At 34.5% G+C, this 27,433-nt stretch overlaps 1 protein-coding gene across 3 annotated transcripts; it reads right to left on the reverse strand.

Moving 5' to 3' along the window:
• Nucleotides 1-15,590: 15,590 nt before the first annotated feature.
• On the reverse strand, nucleotides 15,591-24,570 carry LOC113734422 (uncharacterized). Of its 3 annotated transcripts, none has more exons than XM_027260960.2 (13): nucleotides 24,127-24,570; nucleotides 23,287-23,436; nucleotides 22,675-22,845; nucleotides 22,393-22,536; nucleotides 21,631-21,736; nucleotides 21,292-21,440; nucleotides 21,061-21,186; nucleotides 20,740-20,883; nucleotides 20,145-20,232; nucleotides 19,400-19,773; nucleotides 18,342-18,665; nucleotides 17,295-17,519; nucleotides 15,591-16,075 (listed from the first exon to the last, which is right to left on the reverse strand). In XM_027260960.2, exons 1-13 carry the CDS (start codon nucleotides 24,418-24,420, stop codon nucleotides 15,941-15,943), a joined length of 2,430 nt encoding a protein of 809 aa, XP_027116761.1. In that variant the 5' UTR covers nucleotides 24,421-24,570; the 3' UTR covers nucleotides 15,591-15,940. The 3 variants fall into 3 exon arrangements, with proteins under 3 accessions (XP_027116761.1, XP_071938211.1, XP_027116762.1); XM_072082110.1 differs by having other exon boundaries at nucleotides 23,287-23,480; nucleotides 24,127-24,265; XM_027260961.2 differs by lacking the exon at nucleotides 15,591-16,075 and having other exon boundaries at nucleotides 17,364-17,533; nucleotides 24,127-24,553.
• Nucleotides 24,571-27,433: the final 2,863 nt, after the last annotated feature.

Here is a 27,433-nt window from a genome sequence, read left to right on the forward strand (position 1 = left end):
AATTAACCATGTAAATCGAGAAATGAACTGGACAATGAACGCGTTGGTTGATAAAGAGAAGGTATTGTGGAAGAAACGGTTGCCCTTGCAGCCATTCGATTCGATGAATGAGTATTTTTTAACAGAAAATACTGTCATATTGTGATAGTTCAGGACAATATAGTCAATAGATGTATACAAGATGATCGGTGAGACTTATTTTATTGTATATTTGATTGTAAAATTATTTTTGTGTCTAATCCTTGTTGTTTAATTTTTTTTAATGCATATGCAGGTTGACATTTAATGTTGACCCCTGTTTTCTAGCGATCTCTGCATTGAAAATCAGTTGTGATCTTTGTCGAGACTTCCGAGTTGCTGGGAAGATTGGCTCTTGAATTTTACATATTAAACATTGTCGAGAAATTTATGAAGCTGAATTGCAGGGGATACGGTGCATATTAGAAAAAATATATGGTTGTAAAAATGAAGACGGTCCATTTACAGTTCTTTGTGACAACCAAAAAATTATAAAAGTTGCACTGGGCAAGGAAATGGACGAATGCACAATTAATGGAAAACTTTTAAATAAAGTTTGGCTGTATGATGATCTTTTATAAGCTGTTTTGATTGTACTTTGAATTACTTTTTTTCCTTTTGGAACAGTGCTTTCCGGCAGGCAACAAAAAAGTTGCAAGAAGCGAATTTTGAAATTGCAATCAACCATGTCTATCGAGAAATGAACAGGGCAATGAACGCGTTGGTTGATAAAGAGAAGGTATTGTGGAAGAAACGGTTGCCCTTGCTGCCATCCGGTTCGATGAATGAGTATTTTTTAACAGGAAACAGGGTCATATTGTGATAGTTCAGGACAATATAGTCAATAGATGTATACTAGATGATCGGTGAGACTTATTTTATTGTATATTTGATTGCAAAATTATTTTTTTGCCTAGTCCTTGTTGTTTAAATTTCTTAATGCATATGCAGGTTGACATTTAATGTTGATGCCTGTTTTCTAGCGAGCACTGCATTGAAAATCAGTTGTGATCTTTGTTGAGACATGCTAGGTGATTAGAAGATTGGCTTTCGAATTTTACAGGTTAAACATTGTCGAGAAATTGTTGAAATTGAAATGCAGGGGATATGGTATGCATTAGAAAAAATATAAGGTTTTAAAAATGAAGACGGTCCATTTACAGTTGTTTGTGACAACCAAAAAATTATAAAAGTTGCACTGGGCGAGTAAGTGGACGAATGCACAATTAATGGGAAACTTTTAAATAAAGTTTGACTGTACGATGATCTTTTATAAGCTGTTTTGATTGTACTTTGAATTACTTTTTTTTTCCTTTTGCAACAGTGCTGTCCGGCAAGCGACAAAAAAGTTGCAAGAAACGAATTTTGAAATTGCAATCAACCATGTATATCGAGAAATGAATTGGGTAATGAACGCGTTTGTTGATAAAGTGAAGGTATTGTGGAGGAAACGGTTTTTCCTTGCGGCCATTCGCTTCGATGAATGAGTATTTTTAAACAGGAAACATGGTTATATTGTGATAGTTCAGGACAATATAGTAAATAGATGTATACAAGATGATCGGTGGGACTTATTTTATTGTATATTTGATTGTAAAATTATTTTTGTGCCTAGTCCTTGTTGTTTAAATTTTTTAATGCATATGCAGGTTGACATTTAATGTTGATACTTGTTTTCTAGCGAGCACTGCATTGGAAATCAGTTGTGATCTTTGTTGAGACATGCTAGGTGATGAGAAGATTGGCTTTCGAATTTTACAGGTTAAACATGGTCGAGAAATTGTTGAAATTGAATTTCAGGGGATATGGTGTGTATTAGAAAAAATGTGTGGTTATAAAAAGAAAGACAATCCATTTAAAGTTCTTTGTGACAATCAAAAAGCTGTAAAAGTTGCACTGGGTGAGAAAGTGGGCGAATGTACAGTTAATAGGAAACTTTTAAGTAAAATTTGGCTGTATGATGATATTTAATAAGTTGTTTTGATTGTACTTTGAATTAATTTTTTCCCTTTTGGAACAGTGCTGTCCGGCAAGCAACAAAAAAGTTGCAAGAAGCGAATTTTGAAATTGCAATCAACCATGTATTTCGAGAAATGAATTGGACAATGAACGCGTTGGTTGATAAAGAAAAGGTATTGTGGAAGAAACGGTTGCCCTTGCAGCCATCCGGTTGGATGAATGAGTATTTTCTAACAGAAAACATGGTCATATTGTGATAGTTCAGGTCAATATAGTCAATAGATGTATACAAGATGATCGGTGAGACTTATTTTATTGTATATTTGATTGTAAAATTATCTTTGTGTCTAATTCTTGTTGTTTAATTTTTTTTAATGCATATGCAGGTCGACATTTAACGTTGACCTCTGTTTTCTTGCGAGCTCTGCATTGAAAATCAGTTGTGATCTTTGTCGAGACTTCTGAGGTGCTGAGAAGATTGGCTTTTAAATTTTACATTTTAAACATTGTCGAGGAATTTATGAAGATGAATTGCAGGGGATGTGGTGCGCATTAGAAAAAATATGTGGTTTTAAAAATGAAGACGGTCCATTTACAGTTGTTTGTCACAACCAAAAAATTATAAAAGTTGCACCGGGCGAGGAAGTGGACGAATGCACAATTAATGGGAAACTTTTAACTAAAGTTTGGCTGTATGATGATCTTTTATAAGCTGTTTTGATTGTACTTTGAATTACTTTTTTTTCCTTTTGGAACAGTGCTGTCCGGCAAGCAACAAAAAGGTTGCAAGAAGCGAATTTTGAAATTGCAATTAATCATGTAAATCGAGAAATGAACTGGACAATGAACGCGTTGGTTGATAAAGAGAAGGTATTGCGGAAGAAACGGTTGCCCTTGCAGCCATTCGGTTCGATGAATGAGTATTTTTTAACAGAAAATATGGTCATATTGTGAGTGTTCAGGACAATATAGTCAATAGATGTATACAAGATGATCGGTGAAACTTATTTTATTGTTTATTTGATTGTAAAATTATTTTTGTGCCTAGTCCTTGTTTAAATTTTTTAATGCATATGCAGGTTGACATTTAATGTTGATGCCTGTTTTCTAGCGAGCACTGCATTGGATATCAGTTGTGATCTTTGTCGAGACATGCTAGGTGATGAGAAGATTGGCTTTCGAATTTTACAGGTTAAACATTGTCAAGAAATTGTTGAAGTTGAATTTCAGGGAATATTGTGTGTATTAGAAAAAATATGTGGTTGTAAAAAGAAAGACGATCCATTTAAAGTTCTTTGTGACAACCAAAAAGCTGCAAAAGTTGCACTGGGTGAGAAAGTGGACGAATGCACAGTTAATAGGATCTTTTAAGTAAAATTTGGCTGTATGATGATCTTTAATAAGCTGTTTTGATTGTACTTTGAATTACTTTTTTTTACTTTTGGAACAGTGCTGTCCGGCAAGCAACAAAAAAGTTACAAGATGCGGATTTTGAAATTGCAATCAATCATGTATATCGAGAAATGAACTGGGCAATGAACGCGTTGGTTGATAAAGAAAAGGTATTGTGGAAGAAACGGTTGCCCTTGCAGCCATTCGGTTCGATGAATGAGTATTTTTTAACAGGAAACATTGTCATATTGTGATAGTTCAGAACAATATAGTCAATAGATGCATACAAGACGATCGGTGAGACTTATTTTATTGTATATTTGATTGTAAAATTATTTTTGTGTATAGTCCTTGTTGTTTAAATTTTTTAATGCATATGCAAGTTGACATTTAATGTTGATGCCTGTTTTCTAGCGAGCACTGCATTGGATATCAGTTGTGATCTTTGTCGAGACATGATAGGTGATGAGAAGATTGGCTTTCGAATTTTAAAGGTTAAACATTGTCGAGAAATTGTTGAATTTGAATTTAAGGGGATATTGTGTGTATTAGAAAAAATATGTGGTTGTAAAAAGAAAGACGATCCATTTTAAATTCTTTGTGACAACCAAAAAGCTGTAAAAGTTGCACTGGGTGAGAAAGTGGACGAATGCACAGTTAATAGGAAACTTTTAAGTAAAATTTGGCTGTATGATGATCTTTAATAAGCTGTTTTGATTATACTTTGAAGTACTTTTTTTCTCTTTTGGAAAAGTGCTGTCCGACAATGAGCAAAAAAGTTGCAAGAAGCGGGTTTTGAAATTGCTATCATCCATGTATATCGAGAAATGAATTGGGCAACGAACTCGTTGGTTGATAAAGAGAAGGCATTGTGAAAAAAAAAACGGTTGCCCTTGCAACGATCCGGTTCGATGAATTTATCTTTTAACAAGAAACATGGTCATATTGTGGTAGTTCGGGACAATATTGTCAATTGATGTATATAAGATGGTCGGTGAGACTTATTTTATTGTATATTTGATTGTAAAATTATTTTTGTGTCTAATCTTTGTTGTTTAATTTTTTTAATACATATGCTGGTTGACATTTAACGTTGATGCCTGTTTTATAGCGAGCTCTGTATTGAAAATCAGTTGTGATCATTGTCGAGACTTCCGAGGTGATGAGAAGATTGGCTTTCGAATTTTACATATTGAACAATATCGAGGAATTGAAGAAGCTGAATTGCAGGGGATATGGTGCGTATTAGAAAAAAAATTTGATTGTAAAAATGAAGACGGTCCATTTACAGTTCTTTGTGACAACCCAAAAATTATAAAAGTTGCACTGGGCGAGGAAGTGGACGAATGCACAATTAATGGGAAACTTTTAAATAAAGTTTGGCTGTATGATGATCTTTTATAAGCTGTTTTGATTGTACTTTGAATTACTTTATTTTTCTTTTGGAACAGTGCTGTCCGGCAAGCAACAAAAAAGTTGCAAGAAGCGAATTTTGAAATTGCAATCAACCATGTATATCGAGAAATGAACTGGGCAATGAACGCGTTGGTTGATAAAGAAAAGGTATTGTGGAAGAAACGGTTGCCCTTGCAGCCATCCGGTTCGATGAATGAGTATTTTTTAACAGGAAACATGGTCATATTGTGATAGTTCGGGACAATATAGTCAATAGATGTATACAAGATGATCGGTGAGACTTATTTTATTGTATATTTGATTGTAAAATTATTTTTCTGCCTAATCCTTGGTGTTTAAATTTTTTAACGCATATGCAGGTTGACATTTATTGTTGATGCCTGTTTTCTAACGAGCACTGCATTGGATATCAGTTGTGATCTTTGTCGAGACATGCTAGGTGATGAGAAGATTGGCTTTCTAATTTTACAGGTTAAACATTGTCGAGAAATTGTTGAAGTTGAATTTCAGGAGATATGGTGTGTATTTGAAAAAATATTTGGTTGTAAAAAGAAAGACGATCCATTTAAAATTCTTTGTGACAACTAAAAAGCTATAAAAGTTGCACTGGGTGAGAAAGTGAACAAATGCACAGTTAATAGGAAACTTTTAAGTAAAATTTGGTAGTATGATGATCTTTAATAAGCTGTTTTGATTGTACTTTAAATTACTTTTTTTCCCTTTTGGAACAGTGCTGTCCAACAAGCAACAAAAAAGTTGCAAGAAGCGGGTTTTGAAATTGCTATCAACCATGTATATCGAGAAATGAATTGGGCAACGAACTCGTTGGTTGATAAAGAGAAGGTATTATGAAGTAAAACGGTTGCCCTTGCAACAATCTGGTTCGATGAATGAGTCTTTTAACAAGAAACATGGTCATATTGTGATAACTCGGGACAATATAGTCAATAGATGTATATAAGATGATCGGTGAGACTTATTTTATTGTATATTTGATTGTAAAATTGGTTTTGTGTCTAATTCTTGTTGTTTAATTTTTTTCATGCATATGTAGGTTGACAGTTAACATTGATGCCTGTTTTCTAGCAAACTCTACATTGAAAATCAGTTGTGATCTTTGTCGAGACTTCCGAGGTGATGAGAAGATTGGCTTTCGAATTTTACATATTAAACATTGTCGAGGAATTGATGAAACTCAATTGCAGGGGACATGGTGCGTATTAGAAAAAATATATGGTTATAAAAAGGAAGACGGTCCATTTACATCTTTTTGTGACAACCAAGAAGTTGTAAATGTTGCATTGGGGAAGGAAGTGGACGAATGCACAGTTAATAGGGAACTTTTAAGGTAAGTTTGGCTGTATGACGATCTTTTATAAGCTGTTTTGATTGTACTTTGAATTGTTTTTTTTTCCTTTTGGAACAGTACAGTCCGGCAAGCAATAAAAAAGTTGCAGGAAACGAATTTTGAAATTGCTATCGATCATGTATATCGAAAAATAAACAGGACAACGAACACGTTGGTTAATAAAGAGAAGGTATTGTTGAAGAAACGGTTACCCTTGCAGCCATCCGATTCGATGAATGAGTCTTGTAACAAGAAATATAGTCATATCCTGATAGTTCAGCGCAATATAGTCAATAAAGGTATACAAGATGATCGGTGAGACTTATTTTATTATATATTTTATTGTAAAATTATTTTTGTGTCTAATCCTTGTTGTTTAATTTTTTTTAATGCATATGCAGGTTGACATTTAACTTTGATGCCCGTTTTCTAGTGAGCACTGCATTGAAAATCAGTCGTGATCTTTGTCGAGACTTGCTAAGTGATGAGAAGATTATCTTTCGAATTATACATGTTAAACATTGTCGAGAAATCGCTGAAACTAAATTGCAAGGGATGTGTTGTGTATTAGAAAAATATACGGTTGTAAAAAGGAATGCGATCCATTTGCAGTTCTTTGTGACAACCAAAAAGTTATAAAAGTTGCACTGGTCGAGGAAGTGGATGAATGCACAGTTAATGGCAACTTTTTAGGTAAGTTTGGTTGTATGACAATTTTTTATAAGATGTTTTGATTGTACTTTGAATTGATTTTTTTTTCCCTTTGGGAACAGTGCTATCTGGCAAGTAATAAAAAAGTTGCAAAAAACGGGTTTTGAAATTGCTATCAACCATGTATATTGAGAAATGAATTGGGCAACGAACGCGTTGGTTGATAAAGAGAAAGTATTGTGAAAAAAACGGTTGCCCTTGCAGCTATCCGATTTGATGAATGAGTCTTTTAACAAGAAACATGGTCATATTGTAATAACTCAGAACAATATAGTCAATAGATGTATATAAGATGATCGGTGAGACTTATTTTATTGTATTTTTTATTATAAAATTGTTTTTGCGTCTAATCCTTGTTGTTTAATTTTTTTCATGCATATGCAGGTTGACATTTAACGTTGATGTCTGTTTTCTAGCGAGCTCTGTATTGAAAATCAGTTGTGATCTTTGTCGAGACTTCCGAGATGATGAGAAGATTGGCTTTCGAATTTTACATATTAAATATTGTTGAGGAATTGATGAAGCTGAATTTCAGGGAATATGGTGCGTATTAGGAAAAATATATGGTTGTAAAAAGAAAAACTGTCCATTTTCATCTTTTTGTGACAACCAAAAAGTTGTAAATGTTGCACTAGGCAAGGAAGTGGACGAATGCACAGTTAATGGGGAACTTTTAAGGTAAGTTTGGCTGTATGACGATCTTTTATAAACTGTTTTGATTGTACTTTGAATTTTTTTTTTCCTTTTGGAACAGTGCAGTCCGGCAAACAACAAAAAAGTTGCAGGAAACGGGTTTTGAAATTGCTATCAACCATGTATATCGAGAAATAAACTGGGCAACGAACGCGTTGGTTGATAAAGTGAATGTATTGTAGAAGAAACGGTTGCCCTTGCAGCCATCCAGTTCCATGAATGAGTCTTATAACAAGAAACATAGCCATATTTTGATAGTTCAGCAAAATATAGTCAATAAAGGTATACAAGATGATCGGTGAGACTTATTTTATTGTATATTTGATTGTAAAAGTATTTTTGTGTCTAATCTTTGTTGTTTAATTTTTTTAATGCATATGCAGATTGGCATTTAACGTTGATGCCTGTTTTCGAGCGAGCACTGCATTGGAAATCAGTCGTGATTTTTGTCGAGACTTGCTAAGTGATGAGAAGATTGGCTTTCGAATTTTACATGTTAAACATTGTCGAGAAATTGCTTAAACTAAATTGCAGGGGATATGTTGTGAATTAGAAAAAATATACGGTTGTAAAAAGGAATGCGGTCCATTTACAATTCTTTGTGACAACCAAAAAATTGTAAAAGTTGCACTGGGCGAGGAAGTGGACGAATGCACGGTTATTGGAAAACTTTTAAGGTTGGTTTGGCTGTATGACGATATTTTATAAGCTGTTTTGATTGTATTTTGAATTATTTTTTTTCCCTTTGGGAACAGTGCTGTTCGGCAAGTAACAAAAAGGTTACAAGAAACGGGTTTTGAAATTGCTGCCAACCATGTTCATCTAGAAATGAACAGGGCAATGAACACGTTGGTTGATAAAGAGAATGTATTGTGGAAGAAACAGTTGCCCTTGCAACTATCCGGTTAGATGAATGAGTCTTTTAACAAGAAAAATGGTCATATTGTGATACCTCAGGACAATATAGTCAATAGATGTATATAAGATGATCGTTGAGACTTATTTTATTGTATATTTGATTTTAAAATTATTTTTGTGTTTAATCCTTGTTGTTTAATTTTTTTTAATGCATATGCAGGTTGACATTTAACGTTGATACCTGTTTTCTAGCCAGCTCTGCATTGGAAATCAGTTGTGATCTTTGTCGAGACTTCCGAGGTGATGAGAAGATTGGCTTTCGAATTTTACATGTTAAACATTGTCGAGGAATTGATGAAGCTGAATTGCAGGTGATATGGTGTGTATTAGAAAATATATATGGTTGTAAAAAGGAAGACGGCCCATTTACATCTCTTTGTGACAACCAAAAAGTTGTAAATATTGCACTGGGCAAAGAAGTGGACGAATGCACAGTTAATGGGGAACTTTTAAGGTAAGTTTGGCTGTATGACGATCTTTTATAAGCTGTTTTGATTGTACTTTGAATTGCTTTTTTTTTCCCTTTTGGAATAGTGCTGTCCGGCAAATAACAAAAAAGTTGCAAGAAGCGGGTTTTGAAATTACTATCAACCATATATATCGAGAAATGAACTAGGCAACGAACGCGTTGATTGATAAAGAGAAGGTATTGTGGAAGAAACGGTTGCCCTTGCAGCCATCCGGTTCGATAAATGAGTCTTTTAACAAGAAACATGGTCATATTGTGATAATTCAGGACAATATAGTCAATAGATGTATAAAAGATGACAAAAATAATCTCAAATACTTACATATCTTCCTGGGAAAATTTTAGATGACAAAAATGGAGGAAGAAAAAAATAGGAAGATATATGCTGAGCAAGAGGAGGACAAAGGAGAATTTTTAGGAGGTGAAGGAAGAGGAGGAGAAAATAGTATAGGAAAGTCCATCGAAATTGAGCATGCCCTTTTAAATGATAGTGAGTACGAATTTGTTGCATTTGTAAATGGGACCGTAGACGGTGACTGGGAGGTGTCTGAACAGATTTTAGAAAAGATGTTTAAATTTGATGCTGTGAAGTGTCTTGCTACCGTGTTGAAAGATAAATCTAGTGGGTGTTTTGACATCCATAAACAATTTAGTTTGCTGGTTGTAGTTAACCTCCTCTATTGCATTGAAAACATTTAAAACATTGAATAATTGAATAAAACATTTAAAACATTTAAAACACAAATTAAACATCTTTAAACTGTACATTCAATGGACCGTCTTCCTTTTTACAACAATATATATTTTCTCATACACACCATATCTCCTGCAATTCAGCTTCTACAATTTCTTGATAATGTTTAACATGTAAAATTCGAAAGCCAATCTTCTCATCACCTAGCAAGTCTCGGCAAAGATCACAATTGATTCCCAATGCAGTGCTTGATAGAAAACAGGCGACAACATTAAATGTCAACCAGCATATGCATGAAAAAAATTAAACAACAAGGATTAGACACAAAAACTATTTTACAATAAAAAATATAATAAAATAAGTCTCACCCAGGTCTTTTTTTGTAGCAAACAAGTATTGAAAATCAGTAGAAACGATATTTCTTCATTTTGACTTCTTTCAAATTTACCCAATCATCACTAATTAGGTAAAACCAGCGATTTTTAGCAAGTAAATGAGACGAGACCTATCTTCCAAAGATGTATAGGCCAATAGAGCTGTAACATCAACTCTCAAAAGAGCTTTGGATCCCAACCTTGCCACTTTAGACAAGTTTTCTTCCTCCAACAATTTGAGAATCTCGCAATTTTCATTTAGTATCTCTACTTCACGTGCCTCACGTGCCTAATCATTAAGATAATTAAATACATCCATTATAACCTAGAAAAATAGTAAGTAAGATTAATTAACAATAGTCCATGGGCCTAACGTTCCAAAACAACAAGAGCATTTAAGCTTAATTAACATCAATTATGATGCTTTAATTAGTATTAGTTGATGGTTCATTTTAAATCTGTCCATTCCAATTAAAACTATGCAAAGAAATGATTCAATAACTCTACTAGCATACATCCACTTAAGCTCATGAAATAAATCTTCTCTTATCTACACGCATATAGTTATCTTAGTCACAGTATTATAAGAGATAGCTACCACTACACTATCTGCGAGCATGAATAAAGCAAGTGAAAGGTTGTATGTTTGAACAAACACACAGTTATAGGCAGATTGTACAGACCCTTAGATCAGGAGGATCCTCTGTTTTAATGCGATATCTGGCCATTAGTGCATGACTACTATCAATAAATGCAACAATCAGATGTTAGTCAATGGTATGCCAGTTGCAGGACATTTTCGAGAAATCACATATATAATCTAGATGTTCCACTGTCGACAAAAATTAGCTGAATTCATGAAAGAAATATTGAAAGTATCATGGACAAATCATTCTGTACTTATTTCCCTCGAACAAGAAAAAATAGAACAAATGCAGACAGCTGATATATGAAGCTCATATATGACTCATCTGATTTTCTTTTTCCAATTTTACTTTCATAAAAATCTTCTCAATAACATATCTTCAAAAGTGCATAAAGCTATCTTTTCCAATTTAACACACAGAACATTCTACATGCTAGGACATCAGAAATTCAGAATCAAGATAACTAGATTTCTCATTGTTTAACACAAGCATAATTGGGCACGCAACCAATTGCGATAGAAAAGTACGAGCCTTCAATGAACAGTACATACATATTTGATTACAAGATATCCAGAATAATATTACCTCAACAGTATCAGATCATCTAAACAACTCTTAATTACAGTCCATGTGTTGTAGTGAATGCTACAAACAACGCAACCGCTTGGTTTGTATATATACTACTTAGTTTGTACTCTTCAACTTGAGACTCACAATGAGGGCAAAGGCAACCCACGACAGCTCCAAAGTGGTGTCCTGTAGAATCAGAATTTTGGATATCAACATACTTCTTCAATATCAGATCTTATAGCAATAACTCTAAAGAAGAGAACACAAATCTCCAAAACCCATATCACTCCTTGACTTGCTGATAGATGAATAGTGTGTGCTTGCATCACCAATAAGAATAGTATGCTTTGATACATAATCATTGGCATGCATTAAGGACATTGGAAACACCATTGTGTATGTAGCCGATGTAGTGATTTAAAGCACCACTTCAAACTAGCATTAGATGGAAACACCATTGTGTATGTGGCATGTATCCTCTGATGTTTTGGAGTTGCTCATCCAATGTGCTAAGGGACATCCTGGCATATTTACATGCTGCAGTGTTGATAGTCTAGGTTTTATGTCTGTTACACTGAGCTTGATCCGGTGTACTGTTGGGACTAAATCAAATTTCTTAATCCATTCAGCAGGGGCTGAGAAAAATGTTGCATGGACTCTTTTCCCGAATCGGTGTAATTTTCTAATCAAAAACCCTAATTTATCACCAAATTGATAAGTATCTTGTTTATCCATAACGTAATAGCTTTCTAAGAATCCGCAGTCCACAAGAAACTGAGGTGTTAAGGTTATTCTTTCTATTCCTACTGAAAGATTTACAAGTTCATAGTTGTCTAATGAAATGGATGCTTTATGGCAAAGAAAATCTAATTTATATATACAAAGGCCATTAATTTGGGAATTGTTACATGGATGCTGGTTTCCTGGGCCTTGTGTATTTGGGCATTTTTTATCATGGTCAAAATAATGGTGAGTACTGACTGCTATTTGGTGATTTCTGGCTGGCATTTGGATTATTTGTCTTAGATAGTTTTGGACTGTGCTAAGGATCAGAAAATGTTTATTTTGGACTAGGTCAGAGATATGGCTAATATTATGGGCTGGTAAAAAGTCTTTTAGCTGGTATGGTTTAAAGAATATTCTAGGTTTTAAGAATTCAAAAGGTCTTTTTGAAATGGGCCTATCTTGGGCTGAAGAGTTGCCCTATAAAAATGCTAATGATGCTAGCCTTCCTTTAAGCCCTTCCAGCTGTGATACTTGGGCTGTTATGGTCTCATTTTGTGAGACTACAACGGCTCTTAATTGTATTCCCTGCACTTTTTGTTTAATAAGGCAAAATTTCTAGTCATAGCATCACAATGTCTACAAAATTCTATTCTGTTTACATTATCCTTTTCTACTACATGGCTATAACTGCTATTAGGGGCATCTATCTTTTGAACTAGCACCCTCATGCTATCATTTCTACATGTCTGATCTATAAAAAAAGTTTATGCCAATGCTAATCCTAGCATATTCTAATGCTTCATAAATATTTCTAAATCCTTTACAGAGGGGATTTTGAAAATTATTAATTTGATCAGCTACAGAAGTCTATAAGGAATAAACTCCTGGTGTTCTTCCTCTAGTGACAACAAAGTATTTAAAACTTTGATTTGGAAGATTTTTAAAATAAAATGCTAAAATATTTAGATTTCTAGCTTTGTCTACTGGTGTCTTGCTATTCCAGAGGTTATCTAAGATATCCTGCTAGATTTCTTCTATCTTACCTTCAGCAGTGCTATGGAATTGTAGATTTGATCCTTTGGAATACTTGGTGAGTTTCCATTGGCCAATCTTTACCTTTCTGAATTGAGCCATCTGCTAAGATTCAAAAGGAGTGTAAATGATTCTAGATAAATAATCAGCTAAATTATTATTGCTACCTTTTATATGCTCAAAATTTACTTTATAACCATTTCCTATATGCTATCTACAAAATTCAGCCATCTTCTTGTAGGGCTTCTTTTTCATTATACTTATTAAAGAATTTTACTATAGCTTCACAGTCAGTTCTAACTGTTACTTCTGTTTTATTTATGATAAATAATCTAAAGTTATCAAGACTATATTTTACTGCTACCAATTCTGCATCTATACTGCTAATGTTTCCTTTCTCTTTATACTTTCCGCTAGCGTACCTGCAAATTTGTTCTTTTATTTTACTACTGTATGTATTTGGTTTAGAAAGTAAAATTGCTCCCCATCCTTTATTGCTTCCATTACATTCTATTATTAGATAATCTGTGTCTAACGGTAATATTATGTCTGCTAATTTTTCTACTTCTTTTTTAATTTCTTGGACTAACTTTATATCTTCTTTATTAAAAAATTTGTCCCTTTAATGATGTTTTTGAGTATAATGGTGCTATCATGTTATTTAGATTTTTAATGAAGCGTCGTGCATAATTTAATAGTCCTAAGAATTGTTTCAATCTTTTTGTTTCTTCTATTTTATCAGGAAATTCTAGAATCTTTTTACAAATATGTGGTTGCAGTTTTATTCTTCCTTGTCCTTTCTCTGTTCCTAAGAATTCTATATTTCTTTTAAAGAATTGTGCCTTTTTTGAACTTATTATTATTCCATGTTTTATAAATTCTGAAATACTAATTTTAAATGACTAACATGCTCTTCTTTAGTTTTTGAGAATACTAGAATATCGTCTATGTATACTATTACAAAATCTTTATATTTATTAAAAAATACTATCCATTTTCTTTGAAATATTGCTGGTGCATTTTTTTAAACCAAATGGCATGACTAACCATTCATAATGTCCCAAAGGACATGTAAAAGCTGTCCATTTTATGCTATCTGGATGCATTTTAACTTGCCAAAATCCTAATTTACAATCAAACTTGCTATAGATATATTTGCATTGGATTCTATTTATTAACTGGTTTTTATCTGGTATGTCATAACTATCTTCTTTAGTATTATCGTTTAATCTTTTATAATTGATTACCATCCTACTTTTTCCCCTTACTATTTCAATATGTTTCTTTACTATAAATGTTGCACTTCTATGTGAACTTTCACTTTTTCTAATTACCTTTAATTTTTCTAAGTCTTTTATATGCATCTCAAATTCTTTAATATCTTCATTACTAGCTTCTATTTTTCCTGTACTTATTTATAGATTTGGATTCAATAATTCTAATTTACAATAAGTTTTATCTTTTTCCCAATGGGTTGTCAGATTTTCTCCAAATATTTCTAGTTTTTCTAACTTACTCATTAAGCTGTCTATTTCATATGTCCATGTCTCTAACATATTATAAATTTTTTCATTTTCTAGTATTTCTAAACTTATTTCCATTTCATCATACTCTTCTAATTCTTGTATTATTTGTTCTTCTTCTAATTGGTAACACTCTGTTTGTTGTATTTTTTTATGGGCTATGTCTATTATTCTATCTATATCTTTTTCTTTATGAAGGGTAAGAGGAGGTTTTTGTTTTTGTATTGGCATGGTTCCACCACGTTTCTCTCGCAACTTTGATGCTATTGGTAATGTATAGTTTCTAAGTATATCTAATCCTTGTCTTGTTAATATTATTCCATTATAATGAGTTAGTATGAAGTCTAATCCTATTATCAAGTCAAATCTATGTGGTGTAATGTTAACTTCTGGTAAGTAATATGGTTGACCATGCGTTGGGAGTATTATTTGTAGATTCTTTACTGATTGTGTATATGTATAATATGTTCCATCCATCTGTCTAGCCTGTATTACCTGTGTTGCTTTATTATGAAATCTTTCTGGTATGTTATTGCTATTTAAAAAACTGTGTTTGTACATCCTGTATCTATCATTGCTTTTATAGGTAATTCCCAATCTTCTATTTTTATTATTAAATGTATACTTACTGTATAGAATTTCTTAGTGTTTTTATCATAATCTAATGATTCTAGTGTTAAGTTATCTATGTAAGTTAGCGGTATTAGTTGGCATAAATAGTGTTCAATTGAAAAGAATGCGCAACTTGATGCCAAATCCTCGCTGCATCATCAATCACTTTGCCTTCTTTATGACTACTTTGAAAAGGGGAGTGCGGTGTATATAAATTGTTACTAGCGGATTGACTTTTGAAGGTAAACTCTCATTTTCTTACTACATTTGTTGGTAATCTGGTAACTTTGGAAATTAGTCACCCTGGAGCAGTCTCTCCTTGCAATTCAACTTCCATGTATGCGAGTCTCTCTTCCTGTTTCTTTGTGGGATTTTTTTAGCAGTTTTCCTTGCATTTTCAGCATCTGATTTTGAAGAGTTATGTTGATTTTCCATTTCTATTGTGCACCTAAACACCAGCTTCATAAACTGCAGGTGAATATTGAAAGTTGCAAATAAATGGTGTTTATTGCTTTGTCATTAAATGAACTTCACAGACAAGACGACAAAATCGTGCTCAAGTTGACAAAAGACAATCAAATAAGCTCGTTTTGCGCTACTGTCATCCAATCGCTTGGCAGGTTGCATGGGCAAGGGCACTGGTCCGCCACTGTAGAAGATTACACGTGTTGGTTCGGATTCCATCTCTATTGTCTGTAGCCATTTCTATTGTCCGCAGTATATACAAAAAGTGAAACTCAGTAATCAGGGCTGTCATATTTTCCTTTAACACTATATCCTATAAATTAGCATTTGAACATTTTCAAAAGCGTTTGAATGGTAAGCTTCAAAATCATAATTACAACAGTGTATCTCGGATTAGTCGAGCCATAACCCGTGAAGATAACCTACTGAGAACCTCAGGAAGCACTTTGGCTGAGAGGCCCGGCAAAACAGGAAGCAGCTCTTGGATAACTCTAGGAATATTGACACCCTGCAGAAGACAAGAAAGATTATCTGCTGATATATATACTGTGTATTTTTTTCACCGTGTTTTATTTTTGTTTTATCTGGTTTAGTCCTCTCCCATGCTTCGAACGTCATTGCTGAAAAGATTTTTCCCACCCAAATTCACAACATGAATAGCATACAGGTACAACATTCTTTTCCATACTTAATAGTAGAACTTCAGTCTAAAATGTCATTTTCTAACCAAAGTCCATTTCTCCTAGTAATGTAAAAGCTCTAGATAGCTAAATGAACTACCTCAAGAAGCAGATTAAAATGGTGTATAGTTTTATATAGACGTGAGAAATCCTGAATGAAATCAGACCAAATTCATCTCAATTGTCAAATGAACATCTTCAGAGCATTGCTAGCTGAAACTAGAGAATCAGTGCCCCTGAACAAGTCAAAAGAGAAGAATGTCCACAAAAATCACCATAACTTATCATCGATTACCTAACCTAGCCAAAGCCGGGCACTCAAGTTGGCATTCCAATTATTAAACCTCGGCAGGTGGAGTTGGTCTTTGTGTACTGAGCATTTGCTGACAAAGCGACCTGACGGTTCCATTGCTAACATCAACCCCACCCACGTTGTATTGTTAACAGACTAAAACCCAAATGCAGCGCTAACTGATGCTGTATTTTGCATGCAAGACTTTCCAATTTTGCACAAGAAAAACAGGATAATGATGGAATCATCACATCAATTCTACCTGATTATAACCAAAACTAATTTACAATGACCATTGTTGCAATCATTCCTAATAATAGACCTCACAAGCAAAACACTGTTTTTTGCTTTATCACACACAAAAATTGAATTGCAACTGTCACACGCCCCAACAATCATCACTCATTGGTATCATAGGGTCAAATAAATTAGCTTAGCGCAATTATGTATAACCATACATGCCACCTATGTAATGAGTCATACACATTCCAATTTATTCTAAGAAATTTTGCCGTGTAATAGACAAGAAAATTCCTACAACAAACATAAGTTCTTCAGTATATTTACCACAGCTATAGGTTTTGCCATGTATGACATGATATTTGGTAAAAGTTACTCTGAAGTAATATGCATGCGTTTTAAGGTCATGGCTTAACATGATTCACACACTAACATTATACAGCAGGTACCACATAATTTTAAAAATGGAGACACTGCAGAATACTATCAAATGTTTAGCATAGAAATTCCCATACCTGATTTGATGAAGTTATGCTTCCAGCAGTTAAGAATTCAATAATTTTTTCAACATTGTTTAATATGACTTTGTCCTCTTCAGTTATTGATGGTAGAAATGCAGCAGGCCTAAAAGGCACCAGGGCAGGAACCATGCTAAACATAGGAGCCACATTTCCAATCCCTAGCAATGCCATTATCTGCACCAACTGTTCCCTAGTTACTGCATCAATTCCCTTCACAATCTGCATACAAATTTCTGTAAAATCAAATTACTAATAAACCTTTTCTAATACAAAAACTCACAATAGCATTAGATAACTGTAAACTTTCAATTCACAAGAGTAGCAGCATATAATAGGTTTGCATCAACATTTCCACTACCATCAAATGGGGCCCTCGGACTGTCAGTAAGCATGTGCATGTGCTTATATGGTCTGTCAGATTTAAAAGTTTATTATGCGCCTTAGAACAACAGACAGGGAGAATAGTTTAAAATTAGTATGGTAACCCTTCCACCTTTCACCTGAAGAGACTGCAACGTCTTCCCAAATAAAGAGATATAAAGAGATCTGGAGAACATCATGAGTTAGGTCAATTAATGAGATTTCATTACACAAAATTGACAAATACTTGTTATATGAATGTCAACAACAATGTTAAGGAAACTATATGATCTCATAAAAATACAGCGCTATCAATCCATAAACTGGCTGTCTTCACATATAAAACAAATAGCTGTTAAAGGCCCTTAGCAATTAAACAGTAAGCAGTAGCAATAAATCTAGGATATGATTTAGATCTCCTACTCTGAATGCAACTATAGCCATGAGAATTTCATTTCCTTGATCTGTCAATGAAAACATCAATCTTGTGCTTGTACTTGTCTAGGACAACATGCATCAGAACCTTCAGTGATGCTAGTAATGTAAAGATAATATTATAGGCAATCTAAGTAAAGATTCAGAAAACCTAGACTAAAAATTTGACTTGAAGCCAAACAGAACACAAAACAAGCTAACAATCACAAGAGAAAAATTAAATCACTTTCAAGCCTCTTGAGTTACCTCGTCCAAGAGAAATTCTCGGAAAAAGTTCCCCTTGTCAGACAATAAAAATGCTAAGGCAGCTCTTGTCTGAATTGGCTGCACAGATTGAGGACTACTTGTAGGAAATCCAGGAAGCATATAACTGGATTGATTTTGCAAGACACCAAGTTCTGCCATTCTGCCACTCAGATTCTCTCCTCCTCCACTCTTAGCAGCAGTAATGAAATTCTCAAAGGCTTGCATGACATCAATGAACCGGTCAGCATCAAAGACACCAGACTTTCCATAGATTGTATATCGTAAAGCATTCCTTAGGCGTGGGGATTCATCAGTCAGGAGTCTCTGATATTCAGAAGGAGGAAAGACGTTCAAATACTATTCCTGATAGCCACATGATTAGGCATTTACAGAATGATAACAACCCATCCACAAACAAAAAGGAAAATAAAGATGATATATGTAGGGATATAAAGCAAAAGACAATAATAAGGAAAAAGAAAGAACGTTTCACAATTAAATAACTATTGTTTCAGTACTTAGAGTTCACAAAGAATGACAGAAAGCTGTTAAAGGGATGAAATGTTTGAATCCTGAAGCAGTAAATCAATTCCTCAACCTTCCTGGCATAAAAAACCCCAATTATCGCCAGGTGAGAGAAGGAACCTAGAAATAAAAGGATGTATGCTAACAACATACAGGAACCTAGAAATAAAAGGATGTATGCTAACAACATACAGGCAGGGAGTCTAATCCAAAATTATTTAAGTAAGAAAGCATCAGAAATGACAATAATATGTCATACACTTTTGTTAAAAGATATGTTTAGGAGTCGCTTATGCAAAAGGTAAGGCACTATCATCCATCCATGAGAAATTTTCTAAAGATGGACCAAAAATATCTAGATGCTAGTAAAAGTATATCATTGTTAAATCCTTGTATTTTTCTTTTAGCCAAATCTTCCAGCACTCTTTTTTGTGCAAGTGAACCTCATAAATACATGCATATCTGGAAACAAAATACTGCATGATATGACCAACATATGCAGCACCACAGCTTTTATCTTAAGACTTCCATACCTGCGCTATGTATGGGTAGGCTTCATCTACAATAGCAAAATCACGATTTCCCACTAGAGCTATGCCTTCCAACACCCCTATTGCTCGAATAATAAGAGCAAAATAAGGAGGTATTCTAAATGGATAATCAAATGTAATTTGTGCCAAATCTGATGCCAGCTCCTGAAAGTTAATGTTTTTGGCTCCCCCACCCTCCAATGCTTGATCAAAAACTTTGGCCAGTACAGGCAATATCGGTTGCAAATTAACTCCTTCCGGAATGAAATCAAGTTTGACGAAGTCTTTGACAATAGCATCATAATCTCGATGAATAAGGTGAGCAATAGCTTCAATCATACCATATTTCTGATCATCCTTAAGCTTTGTTACTAAGCCTGAAATAGGAAAAATATAATTTAGAGAGCACCACATTAAACTGGCTAGAGTTTGTTTCAACTGTGCATTACTCAATGTATTCCAGGAACCCTATCCTCAACTTTAAAAATGTCAAAAAGCTCAGAACATAAGAAATCAACAGACAAGGCAGATTGAACTTTGACAAAATTTGGAAAGAAAAAAAAAAGCCACCAAGATCTAGATAGAGAATAAATTTCAAAATGGTGAAAACTCTCATCTATAAAATGAATGGAGAAGGTCAAGGAAAGATTTTACTCAATATACCCTCATGGCTAAACAAAAAATACATAAAGTATGTCAAAAAAAAAAAAAGAAATCATGACATTTATAGCATGATGAAAAGTATTACCAAAGTCAAGTATCGCTAGTTTCCCGTCTGGAGTACGAATCAGATTCCCAGGATGTGGATCAGCATGGAAGAAACCAGTATCAAGCAACTGTAGATGTACAGCAAAATAAGAAAGTTAATACCTACAAATTTAGCACTCTAAATGTCACAAAACACGCAATTCAATTTGATAAAGTTTATCAGACAAACAACCCATATACAAGCTGGCCTTTCTCCTGCCTCATAGGGCATATCCATTGTGAAGAAACAATAGTGAGCTAGACATCTTTCATATGTCCAACCTCAAAAAAAAAACTGATCCATTTTGAAAGCAATTGTGCTCAAATCATATATTTGATGCACCAGGTAGGCCTGGATCCGAACACCAGAAATAATGACCTGCTTTGGTCAACAAGGATGAAACTTCCAAAAAGGTTTATACCTCCAACGAATCAAATTGGCTAATGGTGTGCGTTCATGAGCCCAAGCTAACCAGAAATCCCATAAGAACATATTTCGCCTAAGGTGATGGACTACTGGAATGGTAATGATTGGCATTGGTTTGACCGAGTAACAAACAGCTTAACCTTTTGGAAAGCAGGGACTGAAAATTTACCTGCTTAAGGTAACATATCACCCCCACATTTACCAGTTCCCCAACATCACTTGCTGTACTCTGCGACAGCTTCTCTCCTTCAATCCATTGCGTTGTAAGAACCTTCCTTGATGTATAGTTGTGATAAGTTTTTGGAACAACCACCTGATATGTAAAACTTGTTATAACTTTCCATAGAATCACTGGCTGGCATTTCAGAACAAAACAAAATATTTGGTTCGATTTTAACAACCTACAAAGAAAAATTCATCTGTTTATAGCAGAAAAGTTCACAACTTGTGCAGCACAGAAGACATGCACGCTTAACGTAATTCATGTTACCTGCGGTAGATCCTTCTTCATCATCTCAGCAAAAGTAGTTCCATTTTCCCCTTCAGTAACGTAATCAAGTTCTTCAAAAAAACGTGCAGCCCATTCATCAACTAATCCAACCACATCAACAGATATCTAAAAAATAATAAGGGGAAAATCAATTATTATTTTGTCCATGCCATTGTCCACATTAGAAGAGAAAAGAAAAGGAAATTTTTTTAACTAAATGTGTAAATTGACCTGAGGAAACTTCCGAAGAACCAACCCCAAGTTTCTAATGATGTACAAATCAACAGTTACAGTTTCAAGAACGAAAGGCCTTTGTACTTTCACAGCAACCAAATCCCCATTCTCCTTTAGTCGGCCCTTATAAACCTGCCCGAGAGATGCTGCCATTCATTTTCAACAATGACAACAAAATGCTTTATTGTCAGAGATTAACACAAAAAAATGGTTCCAAGTATTCATTGATACAATTAATCTACACCATTATATCACAAACAACTCATTTTAATTATCACTTTTAAGTCAACAAAGTAATTTTAGAATATTTGCAGGGTCAACAAACAAAGAAATTACCAGCCGCAATTGGGGATGAAGAAAGTTCAGAATATATGTTATACCACGGCTGTCCAAGCTCCTCCTCTAACAGAGCCATTGCAACGTCATCAGGAAACGATGGAACCTATACCAATGAAAGAAAAAAGTTAGTGAATAATAAAATCTTAAAAAGCATGTCTACAAACTTATCCTGGACAATAATTAGTATCTCTCTTTCCTTCTCTGATATTCTTAAAACTTTTCCTGAATTCACATCAAATTGCAAGCTTGAAGCTGACTTTGCTTGCAACTTGTATAATCCTCCATATGTTTCCTCAAAGAATGTCAGAGAAGGTATCAAGCGGAATTTTCAGGTGGCAAAGACAATTGTAAATTTTTTCCCTGAATAACTCTTTAAAGACAAAAAAAAAAAAGGAAAGCTTGAAAGGGTTGAAAATGGAACAAAAGATGTTACAACAGTTGATCGATACAGATGACAAAAGAATAGCAATGGAAGGAGAATGGACAAGAGAGTGCAGATATAAATGCATGCATGAAGATGTTTATCAAGTCATTGTATATCTAAGATAACATTAGCTACTACCAATTAACATAATAAGCATGAAAATATCACTTTTTCCACACAAAGCACTTGCCACCTTATGGACGATTACCATAATCGAGACATGAGAAAATTGTGAAAATGGTTTTTTAATGTAAAGCCTCTTCATCCGTCATAACAAAAATCTATACAAGCAAAACATGTCAAGTACAACAAAACCAGGAATTAATCCAACTGACCTTGTCACAAAGCTTTTGCAGCTCAATCATTGCAGCTGGAGATAATATATCTGGTCGAATGCTCAATGCCTGCCCAAGCTTTATGTATGCTGGTCCCAGAGAGGTTACAATCTCTCGTAATTCAATAGCTCGAGCAACTTCATTCTAGTTACAATTGTGAAAACGACAAAGGAAAAATATAGGATTATTTGTGAAAGACAGATGAAAATCTGATTTCTGTGAGCTGGGTGGACAATTGTGGTCAAACACTTCCATCACAAGGGACCTATAAATGCTTTTTACCTCTTTGACTTTTTTGTTTATTATATCCCAAGCAATACGTGAAAGAAAACCTCCAGCAACAGACAACAACTGCACCATACGTGTAGCTACAGCACGTGGTCGTTTTCCCCAATATGCAGCAATACTAGCAGGATCATAAACCAATGGTAAAAACTCACTGCTTTCATCAACCTGGGAAAAAGAAAACCACCAATAACATAACAATGAGGATTCCTTGGTTGAAAGACATCCTCTACAGGTTGAGTCTACAAATGCTTGATGATAAGCATCAATGCATACAATGCACTGAGTTTAAGCTATTTAGTGGCTTAAGAAAGATTCATATTCTCAGTATATCCCATTTAAGGTACTCCAGGTAACCAAGGATATCAACCAACAAGCAAGACATGATTCACACATTTCCCACTTGAAAGCCCAAACCCTATAACCATATCATCGATCTCTGGTTGATTTAAATAATTCACAAATCAAAGGCTAATGACCCTTGAAAGTAGAATTAGCATACAACTTAGTAAATCAAATCATGCTATTAGATCTCAATACAATGAACATTGTCAAGAACGAAAACAAGAATAAATTCCTCAAGTTTCAATGTGGAGTTATCAGGCAAACCTCAACTAGTCTGAGCTTGATATTATCATCAGCAAACAACGAATCCTTCAAATTTTGACCTCGAAGCCCACTCATGAGCACTGCCAACTGCTCATTTTCTTCCATTTGTGCCCTCACTCTTTTGATCTCCTGTGAAACATCCTGCATTCTCTGCAGTCCACGAAATTCAAAGCTTCACTAACCATTCACCACCTCTAGTAAACAAAAATAATATACCAGGATAAATATTTTTCTAAAAAAAAAAATCATCAATAGGAAACATTTAGAATTTTTTTCCCCTCAGTTTCTCATAAAGCAGAATACAATTCATTTTCAAGTACAACTAATTAGCACCAATTCAAATAAAGTTAATTAAACCAAAAAAAAACGTAGAATAAAGCAAACTACAAGTTATTGAAGGACAAAAAATTTGGATCTTTACCACTAAGCAGAGCGAAATTGTCATAAGAACAACACAATATTACATATAACTGAAAAATTCTGTTAATTAAACCTGAGAAAGAGAGAGAGAGAGAGAGAACGGCAAAGTTGTTAAAAAAAAATCAAAATCCAAAAAAATGAATCTTTTCCAGTACGCTTAACTAAAATCTAAAAAATCAACATGCAAACTACGAGGCAACTGAAAATTCTCATAATTAAACACCAAAAAAATGAAAAATTAATAAAATTAAATCAACTTCAAAATCCCAAAAGTTTCTCATAGTTTCCATTGAGCTTAACTAAAGTTTCAAATGCAAATACCAGCACCTGAACAGGGAAAAAAAAAAAACAAACTTTAACAAATTTAAATTCCACAACTACAATTTCACACAGTCGAAAACAGTGCAGCCAACAACATACTGTGGAAGCACCATTGACTTTCTTAGACGACGTCGTTGCAGAGGAGGATCCAAATCCATTAACAACTTTCGGCTGCGAAGAAGAAGAATTATTTGCCTGTTTAGTATCAGCCGGTCTTGGCTCCGTGGCAATAGCCCGTACCACGCCATTCCTCTCATTAATTCTCCGGAAAAATCCGTTACGATCAGCTGGACGAAAATGAAAATTAGATGAGAGAGTATTTTGCCGCCGTGTGGTGCGTCTCAGTGGGTTGATTCCGCAGTAGACCAGCTGTACACTTGCAGCTGCGTCCATTGACGGAATCAAAATTCACAAAATAGAAAATTTGAACTAATTGGACTGTGTGAGTGCGTGTTTTTGGAGCGGAAATGTGTGAAGTCAGTTGGGAATAGGGAGGGAAGGAGTGGACTCAGTGGTGGTTCTGGTTCTGGGGAGGACACGTGGAAGAAATTAATGTACAGGTTTTTTTATTATTTTATTCTTTTTTTTAATGTAAGTGATATGATTCGAATAGGGATAATTTCACAAACCTCCCCTGAGGTTTCTGACACTTGCACTGAGACCCCTCCAGGTTTTAAAAATTTCACCTAGCTCCCCTGGCAGAGTATTGGGGTCCATTGCTGACATGCAGAGCATTGAAATGACCAATTTGTCCTTAGAGTTTGGTTTAGAGTTAGGCAGAAATATTAATTAAGAGAAGCATGCTTTGGGATAGCACATGCTTTCTGTGTTTCCATCTTCTATTCCCCTCAAAGTCCGCCGACAGTTTAGTGAGCTTTTCAATACCATAGAGGAGAATTTTAGTGAGCCTCTCCATCCTGAGCTCTTGGTATGAAGGCTGGTAATACCTGTCTGCACTTTCAATTATGATAGAATACTTAATGTCGCTGAGAAACTTAGGCTCTCATTTAGTGCTTACAAAAAAATGGGAGAGAATTTTTTTTTCTAAAAAATATAAGAACTGAAACCTGATTTATGCAGCCAAGAAACTCGATTTCAATATCATGAGCATGATACTTATATTTTCACAAGGGACTATATTCTGGACAAGTCTCTTTGAAAAGATGAACCACAGTGGATTCTAAATGTGGTGTATATATCGGTGATGTGGGAGTGATGGAGTTTTACAAAATATAAATTTCTGGTTTCATGAATATGGAGAAAAATGGGTGCCAGAATGTATGATGTTATGAGCACCACAATGGCCACTAAAGGCAAACATCCAGGTTCAAACAATTTTGACAAATGATGCTTTAATTATATGGCAAAGTGGATCAGCTTATGGAGCTTCTAGCATCTCATTAAAATAGGCAAGATTACTTTATGCTGTAACAGTGAAATGTTGCCACGCCTCATTGATCTTCTTGTGGATATCTCATGAAAGTTTTATCAATTCTCAACTTTTATCAATTCTCAACTATCCGAAAAATTTTGTGTACTAGAATTGGAGTTATAAATTGAATCAGGAAAATTTAGACAAAACTTTAACAGCCAATGCCCATGATTGATATTTGACAAAGAAAAGAATTAATTCTTGCAATTTAGAACCAACCATCCAAAAAAAAAAATAAAAAAAATTCCCATTGCAGAGAGCAGGCTCTGAGATTTGTACCTGTGGTTTAGCAAACCAAGTCATGGACTTGAAAGTTGACAACCTCCTAAATAGATCATCACGGTCCCATGGTCTGCAAAATGGAGCTTGTACTGAACCACTTGAACCTGATGAAACCTGCATTTCCTCAGTTGGATTTAACCTTGATTTTGGACCAAGTATGCCTAATGCAGAGAATACATTCGGCCGTTTCTTGCCTTTCAACCACCGAACTCCATCAGCACTATTGTTTTAACCAATATTGTCAAAAAAAAAAAAAATCATTGGCAACAAGTTTCACTCTCTCTGGTTGTAGCATTCCAATTCTTATTGACAAACACAAGCACACAAAAGAAATGCAAGATCAATTTCCTTGCTCGGAGCTATCCAATTCTTGTAGATATACGCAGATACACACCAAGGATGAAGCAAAAAATTTTTTTTTTTTGAAATACATGCACGCACACAACAAACACACACAAAACACTCCCTTTAAAGGTACATTTTGGTATTTCAGGTAGAAACTTCTATTTTAACCACTCAAACACAGTATCATACTCTACAAACAAGAAAAAATCAACCAATGTTATACAATATTAATAATTAATAATTCGGCTTTATAGCTTATGCATCAACATTTCAGTTATGAGCCAAAATCATACAATATTAGTAACTAGTATTTCAGCCTTATAGCTTATGCATCAACATTTTAGCTCACAATAACTTCGAAATCCAAACAAGAAAAATTAAAATACAGAGAAAACAACGAAGTGACAACTTCAGCAGCTAAAGTTCACTTTCAACCAAAAGAAAAAAAAAGAGTACATAAAAGAGCAATGAGAAGCCGTTGATAAAAAATTGTGAAAGAGTTATATAAAGAGAATTAACGAGGAAAGTCGAAGAAGAAGACCTGGTGGTGGTGGAAGCAGAGGAGCCGTTATTATATAGATGATTATTATCGCTATTATTAGGCTTGGATTTGATGGTGGCGGTGGCGGAGATTCCGGAAACATCCCCTCTAATATTGCTTCGATTCTCTTTTGTGCCGCCATCTCTCCTTATTGCTAAATTTTTTGGCCTAAAAAAAAAGGCTCAAAAGAATCTGGACATAATAGAAATTTACTTGGATTTTGAAGAGCTAAAAATGGTAGTAAATTGCTCCGGCAGCAAGCGCCCCGAATGTGCTAAGGCCACACCTGACTAGATGGCCAAGAAGTTGGTTTCGGTCATGACTGGATGGCCAATGTGCTGAGAGCTCTAATTGCAGCATAGCAAATTCACTTTGTTATCACTCCAAATCAGCAGCAAAGAATTATAATAGCTTGAATCAGAAGTAGTTAAGTTGCTTTGCTTTACATGCTATTGCTACTGAATGTGCAAAAATCTGGCCGTTGCAATTTGCAGCTAGCCGGTGCAAAATCTGCCAAATAACTGTTGCATGGCACATCTGGTGCTTACAATTTTTTTATTGCACTTACACCCCCTCAACTTTAGTAATCAGTCCAAATCATTTATTCTTCTTTCAATCTTCTACTAATACAAGGAGCAAAAGGGCAGCCATGGAATAAAAATACCTTCTCACACATGAAAATAATATTGTAATATGATTTGGACTGTTTTGTTACCAACAACTCAAAAGCAAGGGAGGTCAGTGAAATTTTGAGAACTTCAGGGGGTCTCAGTGCAAGTGTCAGAAACCTTAGGGGAGGTTTCTGA

Source organism: Coffea arabica, chromosome 3c (genome assembly GCF_036785885.1).
Source record: "Coffea arabica cultivar ET-39 chromosome 3c, Coffea Arabica ET-39 HiFi, whole genome shotgun sequence".
In the NCBI taxonomy this organism is placed as follows: domain Eukaryota; kingdom Viridiplantae; phylum Streptophyta; class Magnoliopsida; order Gentianales; family Rubiaceae; genus Coffea; species Coffea arabica.